The sequence below is a fragment of the Octopus bimaculoides genome, chromosome 1, assembly GCF_046866305.1.
Source record: "Octopus bimaculoides isolate indiv1 chromosome 1, ASM4686630v1, whole genome shotgun sequence".
NCBI classification, from domain to species: domain Eukaryota; kingdom Metazoa; phylum Mollusca; class Cephalopoda; order Octopoda; family Octopodidae; genus Octopus; species Octopus bimaculoides.
In genome coordinates, this window is record NC_142928.1 from 33,722,786 (window position 1) to 33,740,357 (window position 17,572).

At 37.0% G+C, this 17,572-nt stretch overlaps 1 protein-coding gene across 2 annotated transcripts in view; it reads right to left on the minus strand.

The window, feature by feature from the left end:
- Positions 1-856: 856 nt before the first annotated feature.
- LOC106875970 (uncharacterized) overlaps positions 857-17,572 on the minus strand; it is a 56,347-nt gene continuing 39,631 nt past the window's right edge. For both annotated transcript variants that reach the window (XM_089350005.1, XM_014924312.3), the window contains exons 2-3: positions 10,404-11,334; positions 857-4,518 (exon numbers count right to left, since the gene is read on the minus strand). In XM_089350005.1, coding sequence (XP_089206131.1) covers positions 2,978-4,518; positions 10,404-11,334 — 2,472 coding nt within the window. In that variant the 3' untranslated portion in view covers positions 857-2,977. The remainder of the gene's footprint in view (positions 4,519-10,403; positions 11,335-17,572) is intronic.

Consider the following 17,572-nt stretch of genomic DNA (forward strand, 5'->3'; position numbering starts at 1 on the left):
GGGTCAATTAAATAAGTACCAGTTATGCACTGGGGTTGATATAATCAACTTAATCCCTTTGTCTGTCCTTGTTTGTCCCCTCTATGTTTAGCCCCTGCAGGTAATAAAGAAGTAAATATGTGTGTGTGTGTGTGTATATATATATATAGATATATATATATATATATATATATAATTGTGTGTGTGTGTGTGTGTGTCTTTGTCACCTACCACTGCTTGACAACTGGGTTTGGTTTGCTTACATCCCCATAACTTAGCAGTTCAGCAAAAGACACTGATAGAATAAGAACTAGGTTTCAAAAAAATTATTAAGTACTGGGGTTAATTCCTTTTTTATTTATTTTTTTTATTTTGCTGTAGTTTCAGCTTAGAGCTGCGGCCATGCTGATGCACCACCGTTTGAAGAAATGAAAAAATAACAACTACTAATGCTAAGAAACAAATAGCTCTTATTTTTATAAAGTAGACATTAAATTATGTACATATGTAGATAATTTAATGTATGTAGATAATTTAATGTATGTAGATAATTTAATGAACGAGATAGATATGGTATAATTATAAACAGCACAAATTTTAGCTATTTCTCTGCAGACTGAAGAAATGAACAACCTTAATCGTTTCTTGAACTTTATTGGGTTCTCATCAGAGATGCCCACATCATTCTGACTAAAAAAAAATCTTCAAGGAAGTGCCCCAGCATGGCTGCAGTTTAATGACTGAAACAAGCAAAAGATAAAAGATACTGGTTTTCATTTGTTCAAATAAAACCCTACAAGGTAGAGCCCCAGCATGGCCACAGTTCAATGACTGAAACAATTCACAATAGATAATAGAAAAAGATAAACAAACAAAATTGAGGTAAAACTTTATTTAAAAAACAACAAATATTAAATTAACAATAAAACAACAATATAGATTTGTGCAAATAAATAATAGGAAGAATAAACCTGTACAGTTTTAAATTTTGTGTTAAAATAATTTTAATTTAATTTAAACTGTATTTGATAAAAAAAAAACATTTTTTTTTTTATGTGAAAAAAGAAGCTGAGACAACATTCTTTTATTTTTTGTTTTTATATATTTTTTTTGTAATTGAAAAATTAGAATTATTTATAACCATTAGAATCAAGTGCTTGGCATTAAAGCCAGTGAAGGAAATTTGATTCTTAACTGTCCAGAAAAAAAAAAAAAAAACCTGGTTGCTTTATTACTGTGGAAAACAGTAAAGAGAGCTCATATCATTCATATCTTGAAACTTGTATTTTCAATGACTAACACCCGAGGCACAGCAGCAGCAGAGGCAACAGTAACAGTAGGAGTAGGAGGAGGAAGCAGGAGAGGGGGATGATGACAACAATGACAATGATGATAACAACAACAACAACAACAACGACAGTGATGATGATGACGATATCAGTGTTGAATTGATACTTTATCTATCAACCCTGACATGTTGTATTTTAAATAAAAGGAGAAAAAAAAATGTGAATTATTGAATTTTCTTTCTTTACATGTTGAGTCTTGAGGGTCAGTAAAATCCCTGAGCAGTGCTCATGGCTTTCCATAGGCCCTCTCTGGATTGGTAAGATTGATGCTATTAATGTTCATCTCAAACTTCTGCAAGTCAACAACTATATGAAAGATATGAGCAAGGAGGGAATTTCAGAGAGCCAACTTTCTAGGAAGGAAGAGATAGGCATAGTCATTAGTGCAGGGTCTGTTGGGGTTGGACATAAGAAGGGTGATAGAAGGAGGAGAGACATGTGGGGATGAAAATGCCTGAGCAGAAACAGTATGAAGTCAGACAGTTCCAGGGAGCAAAGGCCATTATAGTAGCAGTAGGGAAGGCAGAGAGAGAGAGAGAAAAGACAGCATGTCTGTGGGCCAGAGACTGGAAGGTATCTGTGAGTAACTTTATGCCAGTTGGTCAAGTGACCTAGGAGGCCTATATGTACAGCAACAGCACTGTCCCATATGTAAGAGCAATGCTCTAATGCAGGCCTCACCTGAGTTTTGTAGAGAATTATACAAATGTTCTTTGCTGACAAGTGAAAAATTCAAAGATTTGTGAATTCTAGTTTTTCGACAATAGGAGGAGCTGCCATTGAAGAATCAGAAAACATCATTACTACAAACATTTTATTCCCACAAGTTTGGTACACGTGTGGTGACATTTCTGACTGTACTTGGCAAGAACTGAGTTCCTCCTTTCATAAAACAATGTTTCGTGACTTAAAGTTGAAATTTCATTTAAGTATTTCCCAGTGTATGCCATTAAAAGATTCTGGTCCATATTTTACGATATACAGAAATAAACATAAACCATTGTACTCAAAAGTACGTTTATCACAGCTTTCTATCACAGATTGTAAAATGAAAGAGAATATTTACCAATGACAGATAATCTTTCTTTCCAACAGTTAACATTTCTTATTTGTGAAATAAAAAATATTTTTGCTTTACTTGGAAACTAAAGCTGCTCACACAAGCATGTCTATAACATAATTATCTTCTACACTGTTATTTATTCAGCAAATTATTTAGGGACTATTAATGTACTACAGCGGGTAAGAGAAGGTTTTTGTTTTTTAAGGGAGCCTCAAATGTGGTCAGTTGCCCTGTGGGAAATAGTAGCTGAATCACCCCCAAATGACATCCAACAGTCATAAAAAATGAAATTATATGTTGGAGATTAGGCCTGATTGTACGATGTTTGGGAGCAAAAAACAAGATATCATGGCTAAAATGTCTTTAACCATTGCAGCTAAACAATAGCTAATTTTTCTTAACATATTCACTTATGGATTTCATTGAACTTGATATTTGTGAACTAATCATGAACAGCTGTATTCAAGGATTCAGTATCCTTACTAATGTTACACTCACAGACATAAAAAAAAACAACAACAAACAACAACACAAAACCAGCAAGGTAAGCTTAAAGCTTTCCTAGTACTTGTACACATACATGAAATTAACATATTTCAGTTGACTGAGATGGGACATTGTTGGAAGTGGATTCAGTTTCTGGAGTTTCAGTATTTAGTAACATTTTTTGGTTACCCTTCATAACAACTTCAATAATATTCACACCATTAATATCTTCATTCTGAAGTGGTTCTCGCTGGTTTAGCAGTTGTTCCACATCCAACGTCTTTAATGTTTCCCATGATGCATTGTAGGCAACCACCTGTGACTCGCGCTTGCAGCTATTTTCTGCGCTAGCTATAAATTGATCAGACAGAAATAGCATGCACTTCACAATGTTGTTGTTAATGCCAACACGTTGGTACACCACTGTAGGATTTAAGAAAACTTCAATTGCTTTAGTGTCGATTGTGCACACAATGCTATTTTTAGGTGGAGCATTACAGTTCTTGACATACTTAACTAGTGATCTGAATCTTTCTTCAAGAGGTGGAATGGTATTGTGCAGACTAAAAACATCCGTGTCAGGTTCTGGTATATCAGAATCTTCTATTCCTTCACCAACTTCTTCAGGGGGCAATTGTTGCAGTCTTGAGATGGCTTTAAAATAAGTCTTTTGTCGTGTTTCCTTTTTCTTGAATGCCCATCCAATAGCTAGAATTATGTCATTCAGCTTCAATGTCCCTTTATAATAAGGGCGTCCATGAATTATAAATTTGTCCTCCACTTTGTAATCGAGATCTATCTTACCCCCTGTCTTCATACAAGCCTGTTTTAGGACAGACACAGAAATATTCTCACTGAAAACTTTTTCAGCAAAAAATTTCTTGAGTTGAACGATAACTGGAACCATCTTGTTTCCACTAGCATTGTAATCAAGACAGGGTTCAGATTCTTCAGGCACATCTTGTTCTTCATAAGGTCCAGGATCTTTCAGTTTTAAAATATCATCAAGCGGGGTTGCTAGCAACAATTCGTAAACTTTGGAATATATTTTGTGCTTAAGGTCTTTCTTATGAATTCCACAGCCACGAGCAATAAATAAACCATCAAGGTGAAAAGATGCACTATACTGATTGCTCCCTCCTGGTAATTCATAACTGCAATCCAAACTATAGAGTGGATTCATCAAATCTTTACCAAATTTAGAAAGCAAGTTTTCTATAAGCATTATTTTATTGGGTTTGATTTCTTCTTTCTTTAACTCCTCAATAAATGCACACAGTTTTTCATCTGGTGTTCCAAGGTGTTGATATTTTGTAAATTTCCCTTCTTGTTTTTGCTTCATTTTAGTTTTTTTTATACTTTTCTGATTTTCTGATTGATCATTTTCCAGAGATTTTCTCTGTCTATCCTTAGGCGTCAATAAGTCTTGCAACTGAGGGTGGTTTTCTGTTGCAGTGTATTTAAAAGGATCAACAACATCCCTGTAATGACAATGAGTATCCTCTGAAGATAATTTTGAATATCCTGTATCAGAGGAATTAAAACGGTTTCTGTTGGCACTTGCTGTCCCTGCAGTAGTTGTTCTTTCTAAAAGTTGCATGAACAAGTTTACATTCATATCTTTCAATTTTTCATGACAGGCTGCAAAATAATGGGGAAAAAAAGTAGCACTTTACTAGATATTTTGAATTTATAAAAGCAGCAAACGTTTACAATCGAACAGTTTAAATTTAAAATATATTTACATATATGCACTACCAAACTAAATATTTTCTGAACAATATTAAAGAAGATGCGATTTGTCTTCTCTTTATGTCGCATATTTCCTTATAGTCTCAATACAAGGGAGGTAACTCTTTCAATGTTCTTGGCCAGAAGTTCTTTTTTTCCTTCTTTTTTGACACTGAACAAAAATATTTTAGCATGCTTCGCTCAGAAAGTAAAAATAATAAAAAAATACAGAAGATATTTATATATTTTATCCAGTGAATATAAATAAATCTAAGCTACACACATTTACTTCTTGAAATATGAAGCCTTGTTTTCAAGACTACATTGTAAATGTTTGGGTTTTTTTCATATTTTAAATTTTTTCATTGGTGATTAATGTGCCATGACACATCGTCTATGGACTTATGGTTTAGAATAATAAGTTCTTTATTTAATAATAATAATTTTCTTATATAATGCAAGGCTGTTATGTATCTTCGCTATAGCAAGACACCTGTGTTTGTTTCTCTGTCATACTTTAACACCCCAACATCTGGCATAAAACCACCTCTATTCCCTCTCAAATATTCCCCAGCTTAACCCAGGGGGCTTTTTCTTTTTCTTCTTCCTTTCTTGTCTTGCAAGTTAATAGGCAATTTCGTAAGTGTTAATGGCACAAAAAAAATCATCTAATGTACAATCATCTAATGCCATTCACTGTAACGTGATTGACATTAGAAAAGGTACCCAGCTGTAAAGGCCATGCCATTGCCAATGCTGGAGCACAATGCACCCCGGTCAAACCTTCCAGCTCATGCCAGCATAGAACATGGATGTTAATTGATGATGATGATGACCACCACCACCACCACCACCACTACCATGAGTACAAAGTTCATAAAGTGAAAAGACTTTGCCTTTCATTCTTTCGGAGTCGATAAATTAAGTACCAGTTGCATGCTGGGGTTGATCTAATCGACTGGCTCCCTCCCCAAAAGTTTTGAGCCTTGTACATAGAGTAGAAAAGAAACATTGAGAGAAACTAATGTGGAATAAGTAAAATTGGAGAGGTTCTCCTCTTCACCAAGACAAAGTGATTCCACTTCATTAATTGTTTGTATTTGTTGATGCTAACTATAACCAGTTTCTTTGGATTCTCTATTACTCTTTATTCTAATTTATCTCAATAAATATAAGCAGGAGTGGCTGTGTGGTAAGTAGCTTGCTTACCAACCACATGGTTCCGGGTTCAGTCCCACTGAGTGGCACCTTGGGCAAGTGTCTTCTACTATAGCCTCGGGCCGACCAAAGCCTTGTGAGTGGATTTGGTAGACGGAAACTGAAAGAAGCCTGTTGTATATATGTATATATATATATATATATGTGTGTGTGTGTGTGTGTGTGTGTGTTTGTGTGTCTGTGTTTGTCCCCCCACCATCGCTTGACAACCGATGCTGATGTATTTACGTCCCCGTAACTTAGCGGTTCGGCAAAAAGAGACTGATAGAATAAGTACTAGGCTTACGAAAGATTAAGTCCTGGGGTCGATTTGCTCGACTAAAAGTGGTGCTCCAGCATGGCCGCAGTCAAATGACTGAAACAAGTAAAAGAGTAAAAGAGAGAGAGAGGTATTTGTGTGTGTTTGCATACACAAGCATGCATCAATGTAAGCTTATCACCCCAATTACTGGCCTTATTTTCAGCATCATCACTTCATTTTTTTCCCAAGATGCCATGGTTTAAGCAAATCTGCAGTGGAGTAAATCTTGGCTCTGTGTTATCACAATAAGGCCTGTTAGGTTCTCAGACACTTACATAATTTTATTCGTTACCTTGCCATGTACATAATTTACTGAAGAATATCACAATATCACAGAATCGACCAAACTATTTGATGTTGTTATACAACACTTGACTCAATGCAATTCACATCGTTTTAGCTTTTGAATGAAGCCACCCTGTTGGCTAGGCAAGCTGGCTAATATTCCTCTTGATCAGAAGGCTAGTCCATTGTAGGGTTACCCATTTACAGCTGAGCAGACTGGAGAAATATGAAACAGAGTGTTTTCCTCAAGAACATAACCATAATCATCACTATAATCATTTAACATAGTCTTCCACGCTGGCATGGGTTGAGCAGTTTCACAGGATTCAACAACCCACAGAGCTGCAGCAGGCCCCAACGCCAGGTTTCACATGGTTTCTATGACGTGTTGATCTTATCACTAACCACTTTACAATGTGTACTTGGTAGTCTTTTCATGAGACCAAGCACTACTGAGGTCTCCAGGTAATTTGCAAAACAAAGTCAAGAAAAGAAAAGGAAAAAGCCACCTTGATTCAGTGAGTGAAATATACTAACGAAGATGATGATGGCAGTAACACCACACACGTTACTGAAGTGCAATTGATATGTTAGTTCAAGAGCTGGACAATTGATCACATGATCATAAGTCTAAGCCTTGCTATAGCCACATTGTGTTACATACCCAGAAGAAGCACATTAGATTTACTCTCTTAAATTGAGTGGTTAACAATATGAAGAATATAGGAATGTATAAATACTTGCCCCAATACCCAACACTTTCACATTAGCTTTAGATTTGCTTACCAACCACATGGTTCCAGGTTCAGTCCTACTGCGTGGCACCTTGGGCAAGTGTCTTCTACTATAGCCTCGGGCTGACCAAAGCCTTGTGAGTGGATTTGGTAGACAGAAACTGAAAGAAGCCCGTCGTATATATGTATATATATATGTGTGTATGTTTGTGTTTGTGTGTCTGTGTTTGTCCCCCCAACATCCCTTTACAACCGATGCTGGTGTGTTTACGTCCCCATAACTTAACGGTTCGGCAAAAGCGACCGATAGAATAAGTACTAGGCTTCCAAAGAATAAGTCCTGGGATTGATTTGCTCGACTAAAGGCGGTGCTCCAGCAAGGCTGCAATCAAATGACTGAAATAAGTAAAAGAGTAAAAGAGTATATAACATAATTACTATATTATGTCACATGTAAACAAACATAAGTTTGTTTTTGAAGCATTGCAATGTATTGTAGTATAAGAAGAAAGATATATTTTGCAATGTGTAAGTACTGATAAAACAGCATATATAGGATAAAATCCTTTTAGAGCAGAAAAATTTGTCGGCAACCGCTACTTATACTATAATTACTATATTATAATGAAGTTGCAGGAGTGGGTGTGTTACACTTTGCAACCATGTGGTTTTGGGTTCGAGTGTAATCCAGGCAAGTGTTTTCTACTATAATCTCAGGCTGACCAGTGCTTTGAGTGAACTTGGTTGATGGAATTGTAAAGAACCCATCATAAATGTATTTATGTATGCATGTATGTGTGTGTGTGTGTGTGTGTGTGTATGCATGTTCCCCTTGTCTTAACATATGCATGCTGATTGTAAACAGATTTCTTGTACAACACTATCATTTGTTTGCAATCTTCTGTGAAAACATATCTAGCCACTGAGCTGCTGGCCATTGATCTGTTCACTGTTTGAAGGACAAGTGTAAATATTACCTTGCTTAGTAAAAAAAGTGAGGGTTGGTGACAAGTAAAACATCTGGCCATAGAAAAACTGCCTTAACAAGTTTCATCTGACCCATACAAGCATGGAAAAGTGGAAGTTAAAACGATGATGATGATGATGACGACGACGACGACGACGACGACGACGACGACGACGACGACGACGACGGTGATAATGATAACGGTAGTAGTGGTGATGGCGGGGGTGATTATCTCTGTTGCATGGTTGGAACAGTAGAGTAATAGCCCAAATTATCTGACTGTATTCAGTTATCCCCCCTTTATAAATTCTCAGTTCAAACTCTGTGCAGGCTATTTTTGTCTTCCATCCTCCAGCAATAGATTAAATAGTTACCCATCAATTACTGATGATCTATATAATCAATTATATTTACCATCAAATTTCTAGTCTGAAGTCTATGTAAGAAATTATCCTTTCTATTTTTAAAATCTTGTGTTTATATATATATTTTATAAAGATGCCACTAGCTATCAAGGTTATCACCAAACTACAACACTGCTTTCAGAATCATACAATACTTATTACTGTGGTATCCTTTTATATTCATCATCATTTTTTTATCATTTCAATATTTACTTTCACACACTTGCATGAATCAGACAGAGTTTATTGAGACAAATTTTCTGCAACTGGACGGCCTTCCTGTCACCAATCCTTACCCTTTTCTTAGCAAGGTAATATTTCCCCATGGTCAAACATGTTTTCACAGAATATTGGAAATGACTGGCATTCATTTTCAGCAATCACATAACAAGAGCGCGCATGCATACACACATACACACACATGTGCGCACACACGCACGTATGCACAGACATATCAATCATATATATCTATATATACAAAAATATTTTTTCAGTTTCATTCAACCAAAATCTACTTGTAAGGCTTTGGTCAGCTCAGAGTTAAATGTATAAAACACTTGTCCAAGATACCACACAATGGAATTAAACCTGATACCTTGTGGTTGGGAAGCAAACTTCTCACCACACAGAAGCACCAGCACCTGCTTTATATTTTCATATTATTTTACTACTTTTAGACATTAGAATCTGACCATGCCAAGAAACTGTCTTTAATAGTTTTGGTTGATTGCATCAACTACATTACTCTGTCTGGGATTTATTTTATCAACCTTCTGATGTAGAACAACCAAGTCAGCCTGGATATAATGTGACATAACCAATACAGAACATAATATCTACATTCAATGTGCTTCTATGCAGTTTTCACTTCCTAAATTTCCCTTTGACTTAAATAGAGGGCATTTACACAGTTAGTGTGAATCTAGAACCTTATGGTTGTAGAGCAAACTTCTTAACTGTTGTTCCATGTTGTGAGTATATATATTTTGCTGCAAGACAATCTTTTAAGTATCATCATTAAATTATTACTATTGTCATTAATATTCTTTTCTACTCTAGGCACAAGGCCCAAAATTTTGGGGGAGGGAGCCAGTCGATTAGATTGACCCCAGTGCGCAACTGGTACTTAATTTATCGACCCCAAAAGGATGAAAGGCAAAACTGACCTTGGTGGAATTTGAACTCATAATGTAAAGACAGACGAAATACTGCTAAGCATTTTGCCCAGCATGCTAACATTTTTGCCAGCTTGCTGCCTTGCTATCATTAATATTCACTATATTAACCTGCTCAAGATGATCCCTATAATACAATCATTTTAAAGTGATCTAAATTAATACTGTCTATAAAAATTTTGTATTAATGTATGCTCCAAAAACCAACTCAGTAATGGCAAAGCGATTTTACTGAATTCTTTATTGTTTTCTAATTGAAACAAAAGCTGTGCATTTCAACAGAAATATATTAGCAAAAAATATATTAGCAGAAATATATTAGTACATGGTTCCAGGTTCAGTCCCACTGCGTGGCACCTTGGGAAAGTGTCTTCTGCTATAGCCTCGGGCCGACCAAAGCCTTGTGAGTGGATTTGGTAGACGGAAACCGAAAGAAGCCTGTCGTATATAGGTATATATATATGTATATATATGTGTGTGTGTTTGTCCCCCCAACATCGCTTGACAACCGATGGTGGTGTGTTTACGTCCCCGTAACTTAGCGGTTCGGCAAAAGGGACCGATAAAATAAGTACTAGGCTTACAAAGAATAAGTCTCGGGGTTGATTTGCTCGACTAAAGGTGTTGCTCCAGCATGGCCACAGTCAAATGACTGAAACAAAAGAGTAAAGAGTAGCAAAAAAAAGGGTTAAATTAAAAATGCAAACTTACTTGGCATCTGTAGGGCTGCTAATACAGCTTCTTCACCTTTTGAAGAAATTTCATTGATTAAAAAATCTGAAAGTTGTTGTAGCTTTCTCCCTGTGATTGCAATCATCAATGACAATTTTGTAAAACGAGAGTCTGTATCACATATGTTCTGAGAAATATTATTATCTTTCAGAGCAGCAAGTGGGCCAAGAATATCTTTTAACCTACTGTTCACATTCAGCAATCTTGTAAGATCATAATTATTTTTTATCATTAAATCAAGCTCTTCTTCAAAAACTCTACCAATTTCTTCATTAGTAATTAAGGAATCACAAGCCTCAGTTCGTGTTAATCCTTCCTCACAGACACTTTTTGATTCTTTCCTTGAACAGTTTTCCTTACTAAAATTATTCCCTTTTGAAATCCAGTTATTTTTGGTAATCCTTGAGTTTTTGTAACTGAAAGGTTCTTCAAAATCATTTAAGATTGGTCTTTGATATTTCTTACTCCTATCTCTTTCGCCATATGATGTTTTAAGAACTCTAAAATCAGTATTTCCACAAAACGAACTGTGGAACTTTTTCTCAGTTCCAGGTCTGCCATTTTCCAAATTATTCATCAGACTGTGTTCATTAATTTGCTTAGTTTCTCTTTGAATAACATGATTAATATTTGTCCTTTTAGGAGAGAAACCAGAATTTTTGTTTCCGTCATTCTTGAAATTGCGGTTTTCTCCATAATTTTTAGAATATAGAGTATGATGATTTTTATATTCTTTTCCTCCAATATAACCATTACATTTGTTCATGGTATTAGGTCTTGAGTAAAGATTTTTAGAACTTAAAAATTCATTTTTTGAGGTGGAATTTCCCCAAGAATAATTCTTACTGAATTTCCAGTTCTTCAACTCAAAACTCTTCTCACTCAGTTTAGCCATAATCCAAACACACATCTGCAAAAGTAAAATAATATAATAATAAATAAAATTGTTTTGAAAAATCGTTTTTGATATTATTAACTTTTATTCAAATTATCACATTTAATGATTTAATTAAATATAATAGATATTCTGAAACATGTCGGAATAATTTTTTTCCTTCTAGAAACTAATAAATATTTTATAATGTATAATCATCATTATTGTTTAACGTCTGCTTTCCATGCTAGCATGAGTTGGACGATTTGACTGAGGACTGGTGAACTAGATGGCTACACCAGGCTCCAATCTGATTTGGCACAGTTTCCACAGCTGGATGCCCTTCCTAACGCCAACCACTCCGAGAGTGTAGTGGGTGCTTTTACGTGCCACCGGCACGAAGGCCAGTCAGGCGGTACTGGCAATGGCCACGCTCAAAATGGTGTATTTTACGTGCCACTTGCACAGGAGCCAGTCCAGCGGCACTGGCAACGACCTCGCTTGAATGACTTTTCACGTGTCACCAGCACAAGTGCCAGGAACGTGAAGCTGCGACACAAGTGTCAGGAAGGCGACGCTGGTAACAATCACGCTCGAACGGTAAATATATTTTAATATCATCATCATCATTTGATACCTGTTTTTCATGCTGGCATGGGTTGGATGGTTTGACAGGAACTGGCAAGTCAGAGAGCTGCACCAAGCTTCAATTCTCTGTTTTGGCAAGGTTTTTACAGATGGATGTCCTTCCTAATGCTAACCACTTTACAAAGTGTACTGGGTGCTTTTTCTGTAGCACCAGCATGGGAGTTTTTACATGGCACCAACACTGGTCCATTTTACATGACACCAGCATGGGTGCTTTTTGCATGATACCAGCATGGGTGTTTTTTTACGTGGTGCCAGAATGGGTGCTTTTTATGTGGTACCAGCACAGATCTTTCCTACATAGCATCAGCACAGGTACTTTTTACATGGATATTCTATTATATAGTTGCACACACTCATTGACATCAATTTGTTGAGTACAATGGTAAAATGTTATCAGATCTACTTCTATTTGCTTTCTCCAAAATTCTATTCTAGGGACCCTTTAATTTATTATGCATATGGACAGACCTGTTGCGAAGACCTGTTGGGGCAAGCGAAAGCGAAATTGTGATGGCACCTGTACCAGTGGATCACTATGAGCACCGTCTGAGCGTGATCGTTGCCAGAGCACCAGCTGTCTGGCTTCCGTGCCGGTGGCACGTAAATAGCATCGTTACCAACGTCGCCTTCCTGGCACTTGTGCCAGTGGCATGTGAAAAGACATTCGAGCGAGATTGTTGCCAGTACCACTGGACTGGCTCCTGTGCAGGTGGCACGTAAAATACACCATTTCGAGCGTGGCCGTTGCTAGTATCTCCTGAGAGGTGGCACGTAAAAGCACCCACTACACTCTCGGAGTGGTTGGCGTTAGGAAGGGCATCCAGCTGTAGAAACTCTGCCAAATCAGATTGGAGCCTGGTGTAGCCATCTGGTTCACCAGTCCTCAGTCAAATCGTCCAACCCATGCTAACATGGAAAGCGGACGTTAAACGATGATGATGATGGACAGCATATCTTAAGCCTCAAAATTATTTGCTTTTATTCTATATGCATGTGACACATCAGATTTTCTGTCTGTAGTTTAGACAGACATGAAAAGAGTAAATACAGACAGTGCAAGTGTTGGTCTTTTAAATGTATTAAGTCAGCCATGGGGGCAGGGTACATGGCTTAGTAGTTAGGGTGTTGCTCTCACAATCAAGAGATCACAGACCAGGCAGTGCACTGTGTTCTTGAGCAAAACACTTCATTTCATTTTCCTCTATGATCATTTTGATACTTGTCATGTGGTACACTGTGCAACTGTTCAGGCAAGGTCAATTTGATGAAGGAAGTGAGCTAATATATAGGGACATACATTTAATCCCTGTAAACAAATCATTTGTGCAGGTTTTTCAACAAGATATTACAGAACCATCTTTCTCAGACTATGAGAGATTATCATCATGAAGTCAGCTAACAGAAAATATTCTCTTACATTTGGTATCTTAAACACTAATTATATCCACTTTCATCATCACCAGAAACATTTCCCCACACTCAGTCATGCATGTTAAACTTGACAGTACCAAAATAAATAATGATGATTATTTTAGATTCCTAAGAATCATCAGTGATAAGAACCTTAAATGGAAATCACATATTGATCTAACCTACAGGTGAACACTCAGTACTGTGCTGCTAAACATATGTCAGACCACTACTTAATTCTTTTATTGGTTTCAGCCCGAGGCTGTGGCCATGCTGGGGCAAGCATCCCTAAGTCCAAGTGAAGAATAATCTGAAATGAGTTATAGGGTTAGAAGGAAGAATCGATCTCTGCACCTTCCTCATTTATCAAACTGCTCTACATGGTGGCCAGGGAACACTTTCAATCCACAAGCCAGCATAGGGATCATCCAACCGTAGCATGGTTGTGATTTGATGTTTAAATACGTTAGCTTGAGGAGACTGTAGTGTTCAGTAAAGTGCTCCCCATGTCAGAGGAACGTCCATCTGAAATGTTATTAATACAGCCTTTGTTTTACACCTACCCAAAATGAACAAGGCACCTAAAGTACCTGGATACTATCCCTCAAATATGTTTGCACCTGAACTTTCTTTAGTTTTTGGTGCATTTTTAACAAACACTTATTCCATATCCCCTGGCTATGATACAATGCTCACCCCCCCCCCCATTATTTTTTATGTCCATACACACAATACCAGTGACTACTTACCACACCACCCCAACTATAACTATAGATGCCATCAACAGGTTCAGTTCTCGTGGTACTGGTGGCTTGTGTGCTTCAATGACTTTGCGGGCTTTGTCAGAAGAATTTAAGTTCCCAACAGCCCCACCCAACTCTTGCTGGACAGATCAAAAAATAAGAACCAGGCTAATATGGACCACTTCTTCTTAGAAACAAAAACAAGTTTCTGTGCCAGCACTCCTAATTAGGAAAAAGCAAAGTTACAGAAGCATTGATGAAAACCAACAAGACCCGGGAGAGGAAAGACTTCCTTCGGGGAAACACATGAAGTGCTGCATCAAAATTCAAAAGGCAGTTGCAAGGCTGCCTCCCCTCTGGCTTGGAACCCACTAGAGAGGTAGAAGAGAAGAGTAAAGATAACTGAAGGTGAAAAAACAGGGATCCAACTGGGAGAAGCAGAAAAGACAGCCTAAAGTCAAGAACAATGGTCAAAAGTCATTGATAGCCTATGCTTGATTACAAACAAGAGGTTTCAATAAGAAATAACTGTATATTCAGTTTTGCTTATTTATTCACATTTCAAAATTCATCATTGTTAATGTTGTCATTATTATTGTGATTATAACTTATAATAATAATAATAATCCTTTCTGCTAAAGGCATAAGGTCTGAAATTTGTGGGGAGGAGACTAGTCGATTACATCAACCCCAGTACTTCACTGGTACTTAATTTATCGACCCCGAAAGGATGAGAGGCAAAGTCGACCTCAGCAGAATTTGAACTCAGAACGTAAAGAGGGATGAAATACTGCAAAGCATTTTGCCTGGCATGCTAACGATTCTGCCAGCTTGCAATAATAATAATCATGATGATGACAATGACGATGATGATGATGATGATGATGATGATGATGATGGTGGTGGTAGTGGTGGTGGTGGTGATGGTGATGGTGGTGATGATGATGATGATGATGATGATGATGATGATGATGATGATGATGATGATAATAATAATAATAATGCAAGAAGCTCTGATTCAGATTCTTATTAGTTATCATTTAAACTTTGATAATATTTTATGGGATGGGTTTGTCATTCTAATATAGTCGAAAATTTACTAAGGCAAACCATGCAATTAGTTTTAGATAAAAAAATATACATCTCTGAACACAATGATTCTCTTTATATTAACACTTGTGTTTGACTTTTTTTCAGATATAACCATCCAAATTGCACGCTAAAGACTTCAACACAGAAAGCATTGCTTCCAACTTGTTCAATGAACTTTAAATACTTGTTATCTGCATATGCATTTATCCCTTCTATTGTATTGATATCTTTTGTGTTAGGTTATTCTCAGTGTTATTGATAACATGTAACTCAGTACAACCTGCTGCAAAGTCAGGAACTGGCATAGCTTGAATGTGTGCTGCTCAGAGTGGCCCTTCAGTTGGCCACCCCAACAAAATGTACATATTGCTTATAGTAGACACAAAAGTGGTGCCACCCCCATAAAAGTGCCACCTGGAACAGACCACTTTTCTGCTCCCCACTAGCTATGCTAGTGCAGTCAGGTATTGGCAATCAAACTAATAACTCTACTAAGACAGCTTTGTAAGGAGAGTGGTTTCCACAGGATACCTCTGCAGGATAAAAAACAAAACCTGTCGATGGCCATCCCTCAGCCGGGAATGAGTGACCGCTAGCCTTTATTTAGACATCTCTCATGAATGAAAACTCTGATGTAACACCTGTGACTTTGTTTGCATCCAATGATGTTGACTAGTTCTAACTGGGCAAGTACATTCTTGATTTGAGCAGTGGTTCTCAACTAGGGTCCATAGGGCCCTGGAGGTCTATATAAGATTTTATTGCTAAAATATATGTGCAATAAATTGGTCATACTTCTACAATACACAAAATAAAGCTATAATTACATAAGAAAAGCCTAATGCCAATACTCAGGGGAAGACAACAAAAAGAAGAGGTTTATTTCACAAACTTTTTAATGATCTAGATTACAACATAAGTTTAAAAAACAATGTTAAATAAGACCTTTGTTTAACTGAATGTGTATACCAAAGTACACATGCACACACACAAACACGAGATGCAAGAAATATTTATCAGTAAGAGCACATTGAACTTTGCATCTTTCAGACTGCATTGTTTTTAAGTTTATTAGTGCAAACTAATTTACTTGTTATGCATACATCAGCTGTCTCCATTTTCCATATCTCACCAAAAAAAGGAATAACTGAAGAAGACATAGATTCTGCAAACTGCAGTATATGCCACCCATCTAGGAGAGAACTATGAAAGAAAGCCAAAACAAAATAGAGGAAACCCTTTAGTGTTGGTGAAGAAAATCTTAATGGCTGATGGCTCAATAAAAGACATCCACTCCATGCTGTGAAGGAGTTGATTACTTGGTTACCTTGTAGGTGCTGCTGCCATGTAAAAAGCATCCTGTACACTCTGTAAAGCGGTTGGCATTAGGAAAGGCATCCAGCCATAGAAACCATACCAAAACAGCTTCCAACTTTACTAATTCCTATCAAACCATCCAACCCATACCAGCATGGAAAACAAACACTAAATGATGAGGATGATGATATATACATATATATACTGTGGTGGGCACAGTGGTGTAGCTAGTTGCTGCAACCATGGGCAAAGAAAGAACACCAGCCCAGCATTGGCAATGTGTTTGCCCAAACTGCTGACATTAGCATCTGTCAGTCTATGGTGGACAGAAGGACTGTAGACCTGTTTGTCAACAACATGCTACTGCTGCATTTAATGGAGTCCCCCACCTTGGTCGGCCTGATCAAGATGCTGAACCCCAGCAAGATGTCGATGTCTTGCCGCACTCCGGTCAGGCTGATCTTGGCCAGTTCTATATGGGAACCAGTGTTAAGGAAGGATAGGAAAATATTAGATTTATAAGCCCTGAAATTCACTCCCTAATTGCCCAAGGGCATATGGTGTAGTGGTTAAGAGCATGGGCTTCTAACTCCAAGATTGTGAATTCAGTTCCAGGCAATGACCTGAACAACAACATTTGTTCTTTCGTTGTTGCTAAAAAAAGTTCATATTCCATGTATTCATTTTTCATATCTCAAGTTTTGGTTTTTTTATGTTGTTTATGTTCTGTAACGTCCTTTGCCCACATATTCATATATATATATATATATATATATATATATATATATACATATATATGTAAGTAAGTATATATGCATATAAATATTATATATATATATATATATATATATATATATATATATATATATATATATATATATGTTGTTGGCACACTCCGTTGCTTACGACGTCGAGGGTTCCAGTTGATCCAATCGACGGAACAGCCTGCTCATGAAATTAGTGTGCAAGTGGCTGAGCACTCCACAGACACGTGTACCCATAACGTAGTTCTCGGGGATATTCAGTGTGACACAGTTTGACAAGGCTGACCCTTTGAATTA